At 34.8% G+C, this 16,541-nt stretch overlaps 1 protein-coding gene across 3 annotated transcripts in view; it reads right to left on the minus strand.

Annotated features, from left to right (window-relative positions):
• The window catches only part of ATF7IP (activating transcription factor 7 interacting protein), a 115,084-nt gene that overhangs the window by 47,940 nt on the left and 50,603 nt on the right, over positions 1 to 16,541 (minus strand). For all 3 annotated transcript variants that reach the window (XM_018048451.1, XM_018048453.1, XM_018048452.1), the window contains exons 2-5: positions 12,511 to 13,997; positions 3,988 to 4,071; positions 2,457 to 2,602; positions 889 to 1,026 (exon numbers count right to left, since the gene is read on the minus strand). In XM_018048451.1, coding sequence (XP_017903940.1) covers positions 889 to 1,026; positions 2,457 to 2,602; positions 3,988 to 4,071; positions 12,511 to 13,990 — 1,848 coding nt within the window. In that variant the 5' untranslated portion in view covers positions 13,991 to 13,997. The remainder of the gene's footprint in view (positions 1 to 888; positions 1,027 to 2,456; positions 2,603 to 3,987; positions 4,072 to 12,510; positions 13,998 to 16,541) is intronic.

Consider the following 16,541-nt stretch of genomic DNA (forward strand, 5'->3'; position numbering starts at 1 on the left):
GAGGCTTGGCATGGGTTGATACACATCTCAAAAGTATGTTGAAGTCTGAACCCCAAGTATCAGAACACAAGCTTATCTGGAAATAGGTAACTATAGAGGTAATTACAGTTGACCCTTGAACAACATGGAGTTGAACTGCATGGGTCCAATTATACATGGAAATTTTTTTTCAATAAATATACTATTCATATTTTTATTCTACAGATCTTTACATTGAGTGAGAGTCTGTGTTCAATTAGAGATCACCATAACTGAAATCAAAGGAACTAGGGTTTGAGTTCTGATTCTATCTGAACTGTTCACTGAGGTGGGTGAGTCATTTATGAATTTCTTCATTTTCTGAGGCAGGTACCAGTACATAGATTTTCAACTGCAGGCAGTGGGGACAGCACCTCTAACCCTTACACTGTTCAAAAGTCAACTATAGTTAAGATGAGGTCATACTAGAATAGTGTGGGTCCTCATCCAGAGTGACTAGTATCCCTAGAAAAGGGGGGAATTTGGAAGCAGACACACATACAGACACAAGCACTATGTGAAGATGGAGCCAGAAATCACAATGATACTTCCACAAGACAACAAATGCCCAAGATTGTCAGTAAACTGTAGGAAGCTAGAGGAGACAAATGGAACAATTCTTTCTTACAGCCCGGTGGCAGCTTGACCTTGGGCTTTTAGCCTCCAAAACTATGACACACTACATTTCTGTTTTGGAAGTCACCCAGTTGATGGTATTTTTTTAAATGGCAGCCTGAGCAAACTAATAGAGATTCCTTTTATTCCTAATACTTAGAAGTTAAATATACTTTATTGTCAACTTGGAAAACATATACCAGAAAGTGAGTTATGAAAATGATGACATGTGGATATGCAATTTACTGTACAAACCTGTAGTTCAGCAAGAACTGTTTTATGCCTCTTGTTACACTCAATCTTTTCCACTCGTGTTTTCAATTCTGCCAATGTCTTATCAAATACAGCACACTGCAGTGCACACAATTTTTCTTCCAGTAACCACTGTACAACCTAAAAATATATATTTCTTTGTTACAAAAAAGGAATTTCAAGCAAGCAGCAAACAGTAAATATTCTGAAGTACTAATAAGACAGTACTAATACATTAGCTAGTTTGTTTAAAAAAAATACTGGCATCCATAACACAATGATATCTGTTGAAATCCTCTACTTCTGCCTATATATAATATCTACTATAACAAAATAAAATGTACTAAAAATAGAAAATTTCCAGAGGGTGAAATTTTTAAAACAATTTGAAATTGAAGTTTTAATGTTTTCCTCTCATACCCTCTATTGTGATTTAGGAAACAAGGTGAAGGACCAGATTTTAATATTTTCTAATCTGTTATAGATGATATTTTTAGCAGACACTAAGAATCTCATTACACTACGAAATTTACTCACAGTTTTTATATTTATCTCATTATTGACCCATAGAGAGGACACATGTTGTGTATCCACGGACCACACTCAAGTAACCCTTTCCTAGAGGAGTAAACCCTCAGTATACACAGATGTTTTCAAAATCCTTTCACATAGCTATCTTCATATTTCTAATAGCTCTAAAAGAAAGACTAAACTGGCATTATTATCACCATATGATAAAAAGATCCGAGAGAAAAAAAGCCACTTTTTTACTGTCTCTCTGTTCCTTTCTCTAATGGGGATTTTTACACTTTGAGTAGAAGAACATGGCCTAGGTTATTTATAATTTCACCATTAAATCTGTAAAATTTGAAAAATTAATTTCACCCACGTCTCCTATTCTCTTAAAAAAAGATTTGTCAACATTTATGAACACATTTTGAAAAATATATTAAATACTTCATATTTTCATTATTTCTATCTCTAGTCTAATACATATAGTGAGAAGTTTCCAATGCCTGTACTTTAAATATTCCTTTTCCCTAGTCCTTCCAGAGCCTTGTTTATACCATTTTTAAATACTAAGCCTAAAATACATAACAAAGAGCTTAGAATGCAGGGACTTATAGTCATGAAACCAGCTTATGAAAAAAATTATAAAAGCTAAAATTGTTAACATATGAGACTCTAATGTTCCTACTAGAATGGAGTGTAGAAGGAAAAAAAGCTGAAAACTGATGCTCAGTTTTGTGTAAAGCAAATAAGAAGTCATAATTTCTCTCCCATTTTGATGATTATTATCATATCTTTAGAAAAACAAAAACAATTTAGCTTCAAAAGAGTCACAAGGAATTTTAGAATTAAATTAAGGGTAATAAGCCCAGTTCAGTTCAGTTCAATCGCTTAGTCGTGTCCGACTCTGCGACCCCATGAATAGCAGCACGCTTCAAGTTCTTTGTTTCTATGAGAAATCTGAATATGTCAATAAAACACAGAGTAAAGTCAAAAACCTAGAAGAATAAAGATGGTGGTGCCTTTTATTTAATATGGTTTTAACTTATAATCTCTAACACCTTTTGTAGCTTCTGGTTTATATCTCCTTTGGCTGTAATCTTTACTTGAAATTCTGCCTCATATTCCTCTTCCAAATATCGACGGCGTTTGGACTGTATATTGTCCATGTCCTCTGACTTAGAACGTTTTCTTCTAAAGAATTCACCTGAGAAGAAAAAGGAGATGTTTTTATTAAACACCAGTCAGATGCTTTTATTATAGATAGACTTTAATGTTTATTTTCCACCCTGAGGAAAATATTATTTCTATCTACAAAACAGGATTCTCAATCATTTGCTTTTGTGATCAGAAAAGTTAGTAGATAGCTTTTAGCTTTAAACTTGAAGTGATTTTCAATATGCTAACTTCCTAATGGCTAGAACTTCCTAATGGCTAAATAAGCAAATGGACGAACAACATGAACAAAGAACATTCTTTCCTCAAAATCTTCCCATTAAGATGGAAGATGAACTAACAATATGAGATCATCTTAAATTCATTCCTTTTAATAAATTCTATATACAATATGAATTCTGACAAAATAGAGCATTCATTCACAAGTCACAGATTTCTCAGTATGCATTCTCACATCGCATACTTCTACAACTGTGCATAGCTTTAATTACTTAATTCTTTCCCCTCAGTAAAATTTTTTCCTCACTAAATTCAGGAAAAATTCTTCCTTAATCATTAGCCTTAGGAAAATAACATATCAACAGTTATTCTTAACATATCTTAAGAAATTGCAAATATATATTGATAAAAATAATAAAATTAATGTTATTAGGAAAGTAATTTGGTAAATAATAAATATTCAAAGACCTTCACTTAGAAATTTGCTTTAAATACTGACAACACTCATGAAATCATAAGGAAGTTTTATCTGGTTTCTTTTTGAATATGTAAGAAGGAAAATATTAAAATCTCCACACTTATTAAAGAAAAATGGCAGTATGTGACCATACATCTTCCTCTCTACCTCACCCTATGTCCATGTCTACATGCCTGATTTAGAGTCCAATTCTATTCCACAACTTCTCTTGTATTATAACTTACACAGGCACAGATGGAGAGCAGTAAGACAGAGAGTTACAGAATACCAATTTCTTGACTTCTGGTCCAGTGATCTTTCCGTAAACCTAATGACATTCAGTAACACTGTTTCCCCCTTCCCACAAAGCTTAAGAACTTTAAATAAACTGAGATACATACTTTCATTTGCCATATCACCTCAGATAAAATTCCTATAGGCCCATGACCTAAAAGAAAATCTAAAACAACTTCTCTCAAGATATTCAGATAGTACCTTACTAAATAGTAAGCTTAAATCTTTCTTATGGAACAATGGGAAGAATAAGCAAAACAATAAAGCACATGAAATAATTAACACCTTCAAAGATAGTTGAGTTAACCATCAACAAAATGATTTTACTATGGCTTACTTAAACTGAAAAATTTTACAATCATTTCATGGACAGAAGAGTATTTTCTACAGCCTTAAAAGCAGAAACAACTTTTAAAACAATTTCAGGTTTGCTTGTACATGCTTACTTTTCTCAGAAGGTCTTTCATCTTCACGTATTACTTGCTCTTCCTCCTCAGGTTTGCTGTCCTTTTCATTGCTTTCTATTTGTTCTGTAACAAAAATAGAAAAGGAAAATTTCTTCCAATATAATTTATCAACAGTTCATAATAATCTACATTTTTGGTATAATTATCCAGCTAATGATATTTTATGAAATCAGTCTCAAAATGTAAAATATTGTGAATAAAAAAAGGAGCACCAACTGGTGGAAATCAATGACCAAGTCTAGCTTTAAATGTTCTTGCAAGTATATAATAAACTCTTAACATGGAAAAAAAAAATATCGATTTTAAAACAAAATATCTTAATACTTTACCATCATCAACAGATGTGAAAACAACTACTACAGTGCATTTAGACTCCTTTATATTCAGTTATTAAAACTAAAACATTAGTTGTGACTAATTACAAAAAAATACAAAAAAAAATTACAAATTACTGACAAACTCAAAACACCTAATATTTTTGACCAGATAGGCTGAATCACTATTTTAATGGTTATGGATAGGTGAAGTCTATCCTAAAGATATCTTTTATCCTATAGATTAAAAAAAAGTTTTACTGAAAAGTATTAGCTACTTCAATACCAGTGCCAACAACTAAATTAGCTAGGTGCTTGACATACATTACTTCTTATTCTCCAAATAGTCCTACACTATAAACAGTATTCAGAGAAGGCAATGACAGACAGCCCACTCCAGTATTCTTGCCCAGAGAATCTCATGGACAGAAGAGCCTGGCTGGCTTCACAAAGAATAGAACATGACTGAAGCGATGTAGCACAAGTAATTTTCACAAGAGGCATATAAAAGCTAATAATTAAAGAATGCGACCAAAAAATATTTATAAAGATATCTATATAACTGCAATGTTATAACAAAGAAAATTCCAAAGGCACCAGAAATGGCCTTTGGTCAATCAATTTATAGCTCCTCAACTAACTTAAACATTTAGGGGAGAAGAACTAATCACTAATATACTTGGGTTCTATTTTTCTCCCTTATATCCTTTAGCTTCAATAAAACATGCCATGTTTCATCATATACTGCAACCAAAATTAAATAAGCAATGATGTGCATATAGCACTATATAAAGATTCTGATAAAGCATTTCTGCTTCAAACACCAGGATTTTAGTTTCAACAGCCCTGAGTAGTGTGTGTATGTGTGTCAGTCACTCAGTTGTGTCCAACTTGTGATCCCATGGACTGACTAGAGCCCACCAGGCTCCTTTGTCCATGGAATTCTCCAGGCAAGAATACTAAGTAGAAGCTGAGGTTAAAAAAAAAAAACAACTAAAAGAATTTTTAGGTGAAAACAGGCAAAGATGAGGATCATTGATGAATCTATTACAATATTTTTCACACTAAGATATTAAAACAATAAATGTGTAAAATGTGACAGTAGTAAAACAAGAACGTTAACACAATACATACAAAGATTACTGAGACTATTTTTAAGCTTTAACATGAGTATCAGAAAATTAACTTCCCATTTACCACCCTATGCTCATGAGAAATGTTTTTAAGATTTCACCCCTGAACCTCAGTTCAATGAAATGAAAGTTTTGTTTTGCTCCCTTGTAGACTGCACACTCATTACAAAGCATTTACTATATTTACTTTTCCAAGTTTTCCTGTCTTTAATACTAAGGGTGGTGACTCCCATAGTTTCCTAGTTTCCAGAGTAACTGGGTTGCTTAAGATTAAGATTTACCTAGTCTTTATTCAGCAAACCATCATACCACCGAAGGACAAAATTAGCCTTGTAACTTCAATCTGTCAGAAAACAGCAGAGTAAACTGGCCCGGTTTGGTCTGCCTCTCTTATGTGTATGTTACTCTCCCTCTTCTCTGAGAGAGATGTCAAGCTGAGCTTACAATTCCTTCATTTTATTCAAAAAACTCCTCTTATCATCCAATTTCCATTTTCCAGATATGTTTAGAAGATGTGACTATATTCTCACTACTGAAACACTTATTAGGACTTAAACATAGACAAAGATAATTAAAATTTAGGCTTGCGTTTGACAATAAAGAATTTGGGATTAAAAAAATGGTATTAACAGTATCTACAGAAAGGAGTAAGGCCCTATCTTTCTTTTGGAGTTATAGTTTATTATAAAGTATATTCGGTTGAACGCTCACAGGCACCTTATTGACATTCTGAAGTCAATGAATTTGGAAAAGGCAATAACCCAGGGAGAAAAAACCATACTGTTATGAACTTGAGGGCTCTCAGGGGACGGGCTCTTCGGTATTATCCAGTAGCAGAGCCACTAGCCACACGTGGCTACTGAGCACTTCAAATGTGGCGAGTCCAAACTGAGACTGCAGGAGTAAAACACAAACTGGATTTTGAGGACTTTGTAAGAAAAAGAAGAATACCTTATTTTAAAATGTTGATTACATGTTGTGAAAGTCGCTCAGTTGTGTCTGACTCCTTTAATTTTTGTTGTTGTTATTGTTCACAAAGTCTATACAGAATCTAAGTGAACTTGCATCAACTCAGAATAATAATCAAAAGCCTATGTACACAGACAGGTTTATATATAACTTAGAGTAGTTTCTGGGATTCCTAAAACTTATCCAAATACTTAGGTTAAGACTGTTTTTGTTTTTTAGAAGCTGTCCTCATCCACAATTTCTGCTGTAATCTCTCCCATCTTGAGTACAGCCTCATATACTGACATGCTTTCATATGCATTTCTATCTGTGGTATTCTTTTCTTTCAACCACATGAGACAGTAAATTCCCTAAGAGCAGGTACCAAAACTTGTAATTTTGGTAATCCTAAAAACCTTGGGAAAGAGCTGAGACAAATCTTTCTGATGACAGTTATCTTTAATATAATTCCATTAAATTATGGTAGAAAACTGTGTTGTAGAGGATAAGAAGACACAATTTATATCAGGGGTTACTTCCCCATTTTTAGAATTACATGGAATAGAACTTTATTCCAAAAAAATATGGAGAAAACCATTGCCCTGGGTCAGACCTGACAAACATTTTCTGTAAATGGTCAAAACATAAGTATTTTCAATCTTGTGGGCTCTATGGTCTCTGACACAACTGGTCGATTCTGTACTTACCATGGGAACTACTGATAAAAAAATATGTAGCGCATAAACAAATAGACGTGGCTATGTTCCAACAGAACTTTATTAACCAAAACAGTTAGGGCTTATCAGTCATAGTCTGCCAACTCCCCACCTTAGATTAATGGCTCTATGAGAAACACTTAAAACAAAAAGTTCCTACAGACTAACTACAGACAATATAATCCACACACACAAAAAAAAATTGGGCAAAGAAGATAAAACAAGCAATTTATAGATACTAGGAACATAAATCAGAGAAGGCGATGGCACCCCACTCCAGTACTCTTGCCTGGAAAACCCCATGGATGGAGGAGCCTGGTGGGCTGCAGTCCATGGAGTCGCAAAGAGGTGGACACGACTGAGCGACTTCACTTTCACTTTTCACCTTCATGCAGTGGAGAAGGAATGGCAACCCACTCCAGTGTTCTTGCCTGGAGAATCCCAGGAACAGGGGAGCCTGGTGGGCTGCCGTCTATTGGGTCACAGAGTCGGACACGACTGAAGTGACTTAGCAGCAGCAGCAGCAGGAACATAAATAGCCAATGTAAATGTCAATCTCACAAGACATATTAAATGTCAGAAAAATGTGGTATTACTGGTAAAATATCTTTTCCAGAACATTTTTAAAGGCTTCATTTAACTAATACAAATTTCCAAATAATGTATCTTCCACAGTAAGTTTTTGTGCTCCCTTTTAAAGCAAAACTGGGGGGCAAAGTTACATTTTATTATCTTCAATTCTTCCATTCTCTCTGAAATTCAACTTCAAATAGGCTTTCAACTCCACTGTCCCTTGTCAAGGTGACAGATGATCTCCAGGTCATTAAATATTTCTCTTCCACCTTAACTAAACAAACAGCAGCATTTGATACATACATAGAGCTAGTTCTTCCTTCCTTCTCAGAACATTCTTTACTTGACTTTTTAAGACAACAAAATCTCCTAATTTTCTTTCTAGCTGAAGCTCTTTCTTGGTACTCTTTACTGGTTCTTTCTCATCTCCCCAGTCTCTAATCACTGGACTACAAAGAGCTCAGTTCTTGGACCTCCTCTCACTCACTTATACTCATTCTGAGGTGATCTCAACTCTCACTGGACATCAACTAATGTGTATATGGTCATATAGACATTATCTATGTGTGCATGCTTAGTCATGTCCAAATCTCTGAGAACTCAAGAAGTGCAGTCTGCCATGCTCCTCTGTCCATGGAATTTTCCAATCAAGAATACTGGAGTGGGATGCCATTTCCTACTCCAGCCATATGGTAATGTATCTACTCCTAATTATTCCTAGACAGTCCAAGCCTCTGCCCTAACATGGGCAACAACAGCCATTTAAATCTGACCTTCCTCTCACATTTCCCTTTCCAAAACTTGTTTTATCTTTGATCTTCCTCAACTTCTTGATAAAAAAATGCTGCAACTTCCACACCAATGTATAGGAATATGAGGTTCCATAAAGAAAATCCGAATAGGTATGAATATTAATGGGCTGAGATAATAAAGAATTTTAGCTGAATACAGTAAACAGTGAAAACAAATTAACAATAATTTTAACTGCCTAAACCATGGCAATTCTATCACTTTCCCTAAAGCAAAATTAGAAATCTTAAATTCTATTCCCATGCAATTATCCTGATTAGCATTTATGATCACTTAATTTATCTTATAAATTAGGATGAGATTAATTTATAAATAAATTAACTGAAGATGAGATGGTGGATGGCATCACCAACTCGATGGACATGAGTTTGAGTAAGCTCCGGGAGCTGATGATGGACAGGGAAGCCTGGCGTGCTGCAGTCCATAGGGCTGCAAAGAGTCGGACATGACTGTGTGACTGAACCGAACTGAATTTATCTTAAGGATTCAGTAAAAAGGGAAAAATAAATCAATCAGATATTTTTAAAATGTGAAATAATATCTGGAAGGAAATTATGTCAGAACTTAGTATAAAATCTTATTTACTCTAAAACAGATTATTCTCCTCAAAAATATTAAGAAATAACAATGTTTAAAGAATTTTAAAAAGCCAAGTAGTCAGAAGAGCTCTCCCTTTCATTTCTCCATAAGAAACAGAATGATAAAGGCAAAAACGGAGGAAAAATTTGAGAATGCAGTAGCTTGAAAGCTAAGGAGAATCTCAAGAGGGAGGGATTGTTATTAAGAGATCATTTAAGTATGAGAATAAAATTTAAAAAAAGGATGCCCCTGGATTCAACAACAGGAGCATCAACGTCACTCCACTGAGAAAAATTAAGTAGGAGGCTGCTGCTGCTAAGTTATTTCAGTCATGTCCAACTCTGTGCAACATGGAAATCACAATTCAACTAAGTTAGAGAGTAAATAGGAAGAGATGAAACTGTGCTAGCTTTGTTAACGTAACCTGAAGAGTGGCACTGAAGGACAGGAAAGATGGAACAGTAGCTCGAGGAGAGTATAGTATGGAAAATACATGAAAGGTACAACTAATGTGTATACCTCCTCTAGTGTTGCTGTAATGTTCCCACAGAGAAACCTTTCTTTTCCTAGTCTTTTTACACAGACTATGAGTCTAAACATTTAGTACCAGTTATTATACAGTAGGAATAGCTGCAATCATTTGTTAGGTTTTTCTATTTTGTAAACCTGAAATAGCTTTTCTATTTGCTTTCTGATATCATTCATTATTTTTTATTGATGCTAATATACATCACAACTGCTACATTTAAAACAAATTTGCTAAAGAAGTGTCTGAAATAATAAGAGTTTTATGTTTTCCTACTAGTACAGCCACAAGCATTAGTACTTAGAGGGAAAAGCCAGATTTACAATTCTGTGTTCTGAAAATACTAAAAAGTAGTCAAGAATAAAGAATCTGAAGAAAGTAATACCTCGACAGATGAACAGCAACAAATATGACATGAAACAGATTCTACCACCACATAAAAAGAACAAAGAACAGATAAGAAACTATACTTTAATCTACAATAACAAAATTTCCTTTGGATCCGGGGACAGAAAATAAAAGTTCAGTTACTAGCTAAGAAATTAAATCTATTACTAAACTTACTCTGTTAACAGCATACAACCAAATAAAAGTCTAAAAGTAAGTAACCAAAAATAAACCCAACTCTGAATTTTCAAAGTATGCAATAGGGGTAGCTTAGTATTCATCTTGCTGCATTTAACAGCACTGTGTGGGAGGGATAGTCTCCAATAGTCTAGATTCTGGAATAAAGGTAAAACGTATAAACCCATTAAAGCTTCAATTTGCTCTTTCTTATATTCACTAACAAAAGGTATTTTTAACACTACTCTCTCTATACTAACTGAGAAATGAGTGAAGTTCACCCTAAACACTGTTACTTATTATCTTTCCAAAATGTAAATTTGATCATGTTATTCTCCTCTCCTTCAACTCATTCAATGGTTCCCCAGTGTTAGTATGTTTCGGCATTATATGCAAGGTCCTCCATGACACACTTTTCCTTATATTACTTAAAATATTCTTATATTTCTTATATTATGAATTACTTACTTAATTCCACAAACATGTACTGAGCACTACCTGTGACCCAAGCATTATTTTGGCCTGATTATGATGGCTCAGAGCAGAAGTGATAGCAGTGAAGATGATGCGAAGAGACTACATTCTAGACCTATTGTGCAGGCAGCAACAACAGGATTTCCTGACAGACTGGGTATGGAACATGAACCAAACAAAAAAAGAATCGTTCCAAGATCTTTGACCTGAGCAAGTAGGATGGAGTTGCAATTAAGAGGGATTATCTTCATTAAAACTCTACGTTACACAGATAGTGAAAGGAAAGTGCTTCCCTGAATACATCTATATCTCACAAAGTTACTCTCCTCTAAACTCCCAGCCTACCAATTTAACGTTATTACTGTATTCACAACCTTGTATTTAATGGCCTGTGGTTTAATTCTTGTCAGAATCCTCAGGGCAAGTAATAAATTTTACCTTTAAATCACCAAGCCAAGAAGAACCTGGCCTTTCTATATATACAGGTTTAATAAATGAATGAATGCTCTTTGGAAATAAAGTCACCTTTAATAAGGGGAAAGTTTCTATCTCCAAAAGAAATGTAAGTATGATATACTGGAGTGGGGTGGGGGAATCCTGTGTCTTGCCTTTTTTTTCCTTCAAACAAACTAAAACCAAATGCTGTGTTTCTTGTTACAAGGTCACTCCACTCACAGGGCTCTAAGGCTAAGAGAATGTGACACAATGGAAACATAAAGGTACTCATGCCAGTCTGAGAAAGTTTCACATGGGAATGATGCTTGAGTTTGACCATGAAAGCAAAGTAGGATTTTCTCATTCTCCCTTTTTCTCTAGCAATAACAAGACAAGCATTGACCAAATCATGAAGTTTATACAGTTTTTATACAAGGAGTCTGAAATGATCCTAAAAGTAATAGGGATCTAACCAAAGAGAGGAACATAATCAAATAATAGAGATTTAAGTTAATAAGAGATCATTTAGAAAATGAATCAAACATTAGGTAGAATCTAGAATGCTTAGGAAGCAAATGGATAGTCTTTATCAAACATATAATTACGCCTCCAGGTTTCTGAATTCCAGCAATGATGGTATCATTCCCTGGACAAAGAATATTAAAAAAAAATCAGATTTCAATTGGAAAATTGTAAAATGGAATTTGTCACACTTGAAAAAGATAAACAGTAGGCCTTTATAATAGATTCAACATTATTCAGTTGGTAAATGATAGCAAGAACAACTTTTAGAATTTTGATTAATTATGTACTGGAAATTGTTATATCACAGTGTTATATTGGTCCATCTTACCTCTATTTCCAGTCTACAAGATTCTTATGAGCAAGTGTAATATTTTCTACGTTTTTTATCTCCCTTCTCAGAACTTTACATAATGCTGCTCTCAGAGTGCATCTTTGTTAATTCTGAATTCTGTGAAGTTAAGAACCTGTCAAGTTTAGAGAGTATTCTGCTGCTGCTGCTGCTGCTGCTGCTAAGTCGCTTCAGTCGTGTCCGACTCTGTGTGACCCCTTAGACGGCAGCCCACGAGGCTCCCCTGTCCCTGGGATTCTCCAGGCAAGAACACTGGAGTGGGTTGCCATTTCCTTCTCCAATGCATCAAAGTGAAAATTCAAAGTGAAGTTGCTCAGTCATGTTCAACTCTTAGCGACCCCATGGACTGCAGCCTTCCAGGCTCCTCCATCCATGGGGTTTTCCAGGCAAGAGTACTGGAGTGGGATGCCATTGCCTTCTCCGAAGAGCATATTCTAGCTACCACCATTCTCAACTTTCTCCATAACTAAAAGAAACTTAAAACTTTATGAGAATGTTTAACTAAGCAGTTTATTAATACTAATCAAAATCTTTAAAAGATAAATAATAGGCTAACCTGGAGAGCATGTCTCATTTTGTGATATAACTTCAGACTCATCCTTTTCACCTGAGATATCCTCTTCATCAGAGAGGACCAAGAAGGCTTCTTTTGGCAAGCTCTCACTACTTTCTTGTTTAGATGGTGAACCAAAAGAACCTTCCATCTTTTCTTCCAAATCTGGATTTGACTCATCAATTGGAAGGAGAGAAGCTTTAGAAAAGCAAGTGAGTTCATCTTCAGCAGGTGCAAGCTTTTCCAAAATAGGAATGATTTCATCTGTCTCCATAGAATCTGTATTTTCTAGGATATTCTCATTTTTGTCATCTTTTATAACATCTTCACTAATGGTTTCTATAAGGTCTGCAGAATTTTCTTCTTCATTCTTTTCACTGTGGTCAATCTCCACACTGCTAGATATAGCCTCCTCTCCAAGAGCAGATTCTGTGATTGTATCTTCTTCTAACTTCTTTTCAGGAGACAGATCTGAACAAATAATTGTATCATCTGTTTCAAGAGCTTCTGCATCAGCATCACTATTACTATCAGCTTTATTTTTCTCATCAAATGAGAAAACTTGATCTAACTTTTCATTGTCTCTATTTTGTTGAAGAAAATCATCACCTTTATTGCTATTGGGCTCTGTACTATCAGTTTCAGGAACTGGTTCACAGGCTGGTACCGAACTTGGGTCAAAGGTGGGGTCAAAGGCTGTCTCAGAAGTTGGTTCATCAGAGGCTGGATTACCAGAGGCTGAATCACCAAAAGCTGGATCACTAGAAGTCAGATCACCAGAGCCTGGATCATCAGAGGCCAGTGATTCAGAGGCAAGATCATGAGAGGCCAGATCATCACACGCTGAATCATTGGAGACTGGTTCAGTGGAGACTGACTCACCAGGGACTGGTTCACTGGAGACCAGTTCATTAGAAACTGGCTCACTGGAGACCAGTTCACTGGAGACTGTTTCACCAGAGGCAAGATCTCCAGAGATAGGGCCACCAGAAGCAGGATCACCAGAGGTTAATGTTTCAGAGGCCAGGTCTCCAGAGACAGAATCTCCAGACCCCAGACCTCCAGTAGCCAGATCAGAAGCTGGATCACCAGAAGATGGTTCAGCAGTCAGTTTAGAGGCTAGATCTGGACTTACATTATTGGCAGACAAAGGTTCACACTTTAAGTCATCATCCTGCTTGCTTTTTACATGAACATTTAAGGTACAGGGTGTTTCTTTCCATTCTGCTTTGCTTTTTTCAGGGTCAAAACAAAGATCCTCAATGCCATTCACCTCTTCCTTGTCATTAAGATAGTCCATATTTTCCAAAGGTGAGGTTGGGTCCAAATCTCCATTTTCATGGTTGCCATTTAACAGCTTGACATCAGTTTTCAATAGTTCTTCCTTGACCTTGTACACTGCTTCAAGTTGCTGACGATCACTCACTCTCATTGTTTTTCGAGCCTTAAAGACTTTTTTTTGAGGTTCTTCTATACTATCCATTTTGAATCTTTAAAAAAAGAAAAAAAAAAAGAGTTTAACAATTGAAACCAAAGCCACCTAAATATAGACTTATTGCAAATTGATCTTAGAAGCAAGCACCACTTTATGTAATTTTAAAGTAATTATAGAAAGCATACTTATTTATGCTAATTGTAATACTGTGTATTAATTTTTATATTTATTGAATTTATATAACGTAAAATTGATAATAGGTACAGTTCATAAGAGAGCAATTACCAGGCAATGTTAGGGGGAAAGTGACTAATTTCTAGTTTTCATTCTCAGTAAGCTAATGGATTCACAGAGTATGAAGGAGAGAGCGTTAAAAAAGTACATGAAGTAAAAGGTAGTTGTCATAGGAATAATAAGAGAATGAAAGCAGTAGAGGAATGGGGGAGAGCTATAGAGGTAGGGGAAAAAAGAAAGGAGAATTAAGGAACATAAAAAAAGATTACATTTGCAACCAGAAATATCTAAATAACTATTAACATATTAATAACAGATTACTATCTAGAAAGTGAAAAGACAACTCACAATAGAAGAAAATACCGTTAACCCTTGAACAAATGTGGTTTGAACTTTAGGGGTCTATAACTTGGAATTTTTTTTGATAAATACATACTACACTACTACCTGACCCACTGTTGGTTGAATCTGCAGGTACAAAGGGCTAACTATAAAGTTACATGAGGATTTTTAACTGTACAGGGGTTCAGCACCCCTAGTCCCTACATTTTTCAAGGGTCAACTGTATTTGAAAATCATATATTTGCAAATAATATATCTGATAAGAGACTTACATCTGGAAAATGTAAAATACTATTGCAATCAACAACAACAACAAAAACTTAAAAATGGGCAACAAAATTGAACAGACATTTCTCTGAAAGATATAAAAAAAGACAATAAGCAATTAACATAAACAGACACCTCACATCATTTAGTCATCAGAGAAATGCAAATCAAAACCAAAATGAGGTAACATCTCACACACACCAGGATGGCTATTATCAAAAGAAATAATGAGTGTCAGTTAAGAATGTGAGCAAATTGAAACTCTCATCCAATGGCAATGGGATTGTAAAATGGTACAGCTGCTTTGGAAAAACAGTCTGGCAGTTCCACAACATGCTAAATATTACGCATTAAATTAAATCTTTCCTCTTTTTTATAATGTATTCATGTAAAGCTATAAATTTCCCTCTAAGCGCTGCTTTAGCTGCATCTCACGTTTTAATGTGTCATATTTTTCACCGTTCTATTAAAATATTTTCTAATTTCCATTGTGATTTCTTCTTTCATCTGTGAGTTATTTAAAAGTTTATTTCTTTAAAAGGTAGTAACATGCAACTATGTGAATAAGCTCTGTAAAATACACACACATATATATATAAAGTCGATTTCATTAATAAAAAAATGAAGCACTGTAGATTTACAAGTAAGTCACTGAGCATTGCAGATTTTAGGCCTAACAAAGACGTCCACTTGAAAAAAATAAATTAGCACCCTAAGACATAATTTCTCAAATTGTAACCTTATTTGAATAGGGGTCTTTGCAGAGATAATAAAGTTAAAATGAGGTCATTAGGTCGGGTCCTAATTCCATATGATGAGTGCACTTATTAAAAGGGGAAAATCTGGACACAGACACATACACATGAGAACACTGTGTGGTAAGTGGAGTTAGTCAGTCACAAACCATAGCTAGGAGAGAAATATGGAACAGATCCTTCCTTAGCTTCATCAGTGAGGGCATGGCCCCCTCAACACCTTAATTTCAGACTTCTAACTGCCAGAAATGTAAGACAATACATTTCTGTTATGTAAGAAAAAAAAAAAAATTTCTTTTTCAAGCAATGTGATTTACCACATAAACAGAAGGTAAAAATAAACAACAGATCATCTCAACACAGAATATTCATTCTACAAAATTCAAAACTGAGTCATAATTAAGCTCTCAGAAATCTAACAGAAGTAAACAACTAAAATCTAATACAGGTTATCTACAAAAGAAAATTGCAAATATCATACTTAAAGGTAAAATAGATCAGAACTAAGATAAGGATGTTCTCTAACCATGTTTCTCTGTGGGTTAACATCTGGCCAGTTCAGATTTGGTCCTAGAAAAAGACAATGTTGCCACTCTACAGTGGAATAAAACAAACATCCTTTTAAGGACTAAGGTATACAGGAATCATGAATATTGCTTTTAAATGGATATTCACTAAATATCACCATTACTAGTACGAATGATGCTAGGATACACTTGCTTGGAGAAGGGAAAAAAGCAGCTCTGAAATCCAGGAATTTAAGGTTCAAAGCTCAGTGTTATTATAAATTGATCTGATGCTTATAGCTAAGCCATGTTGGACATAACAACCTCAGCATTTATTTTTTTTTATTTTTATTTTTTTTTAGTTTTTTAGTTTTTTAATTTTAAAATCTTTAATTCTTACATGCATTCCCAAACATGAATGTTATGGGGAGGGAGGTGGGAGGGGGGTTCAACCTCAGCATTTAAATTAGACAAGGTCACTGCGCAACCCAGCAA

Source organism: Capra hircus, chromosome 5 (genome assembly GCF_001704415.2).
Source record: "Capra hircus breed San Clemente chromosome 5, ASM170441v1, whole genome shotgun sequence".
NCBI classification, from domain to species: Eukaryota; Metazoa; Chordata; class Mammalia; order Artiodactyla; family Bovidae; genus Capra; species Capra hircus.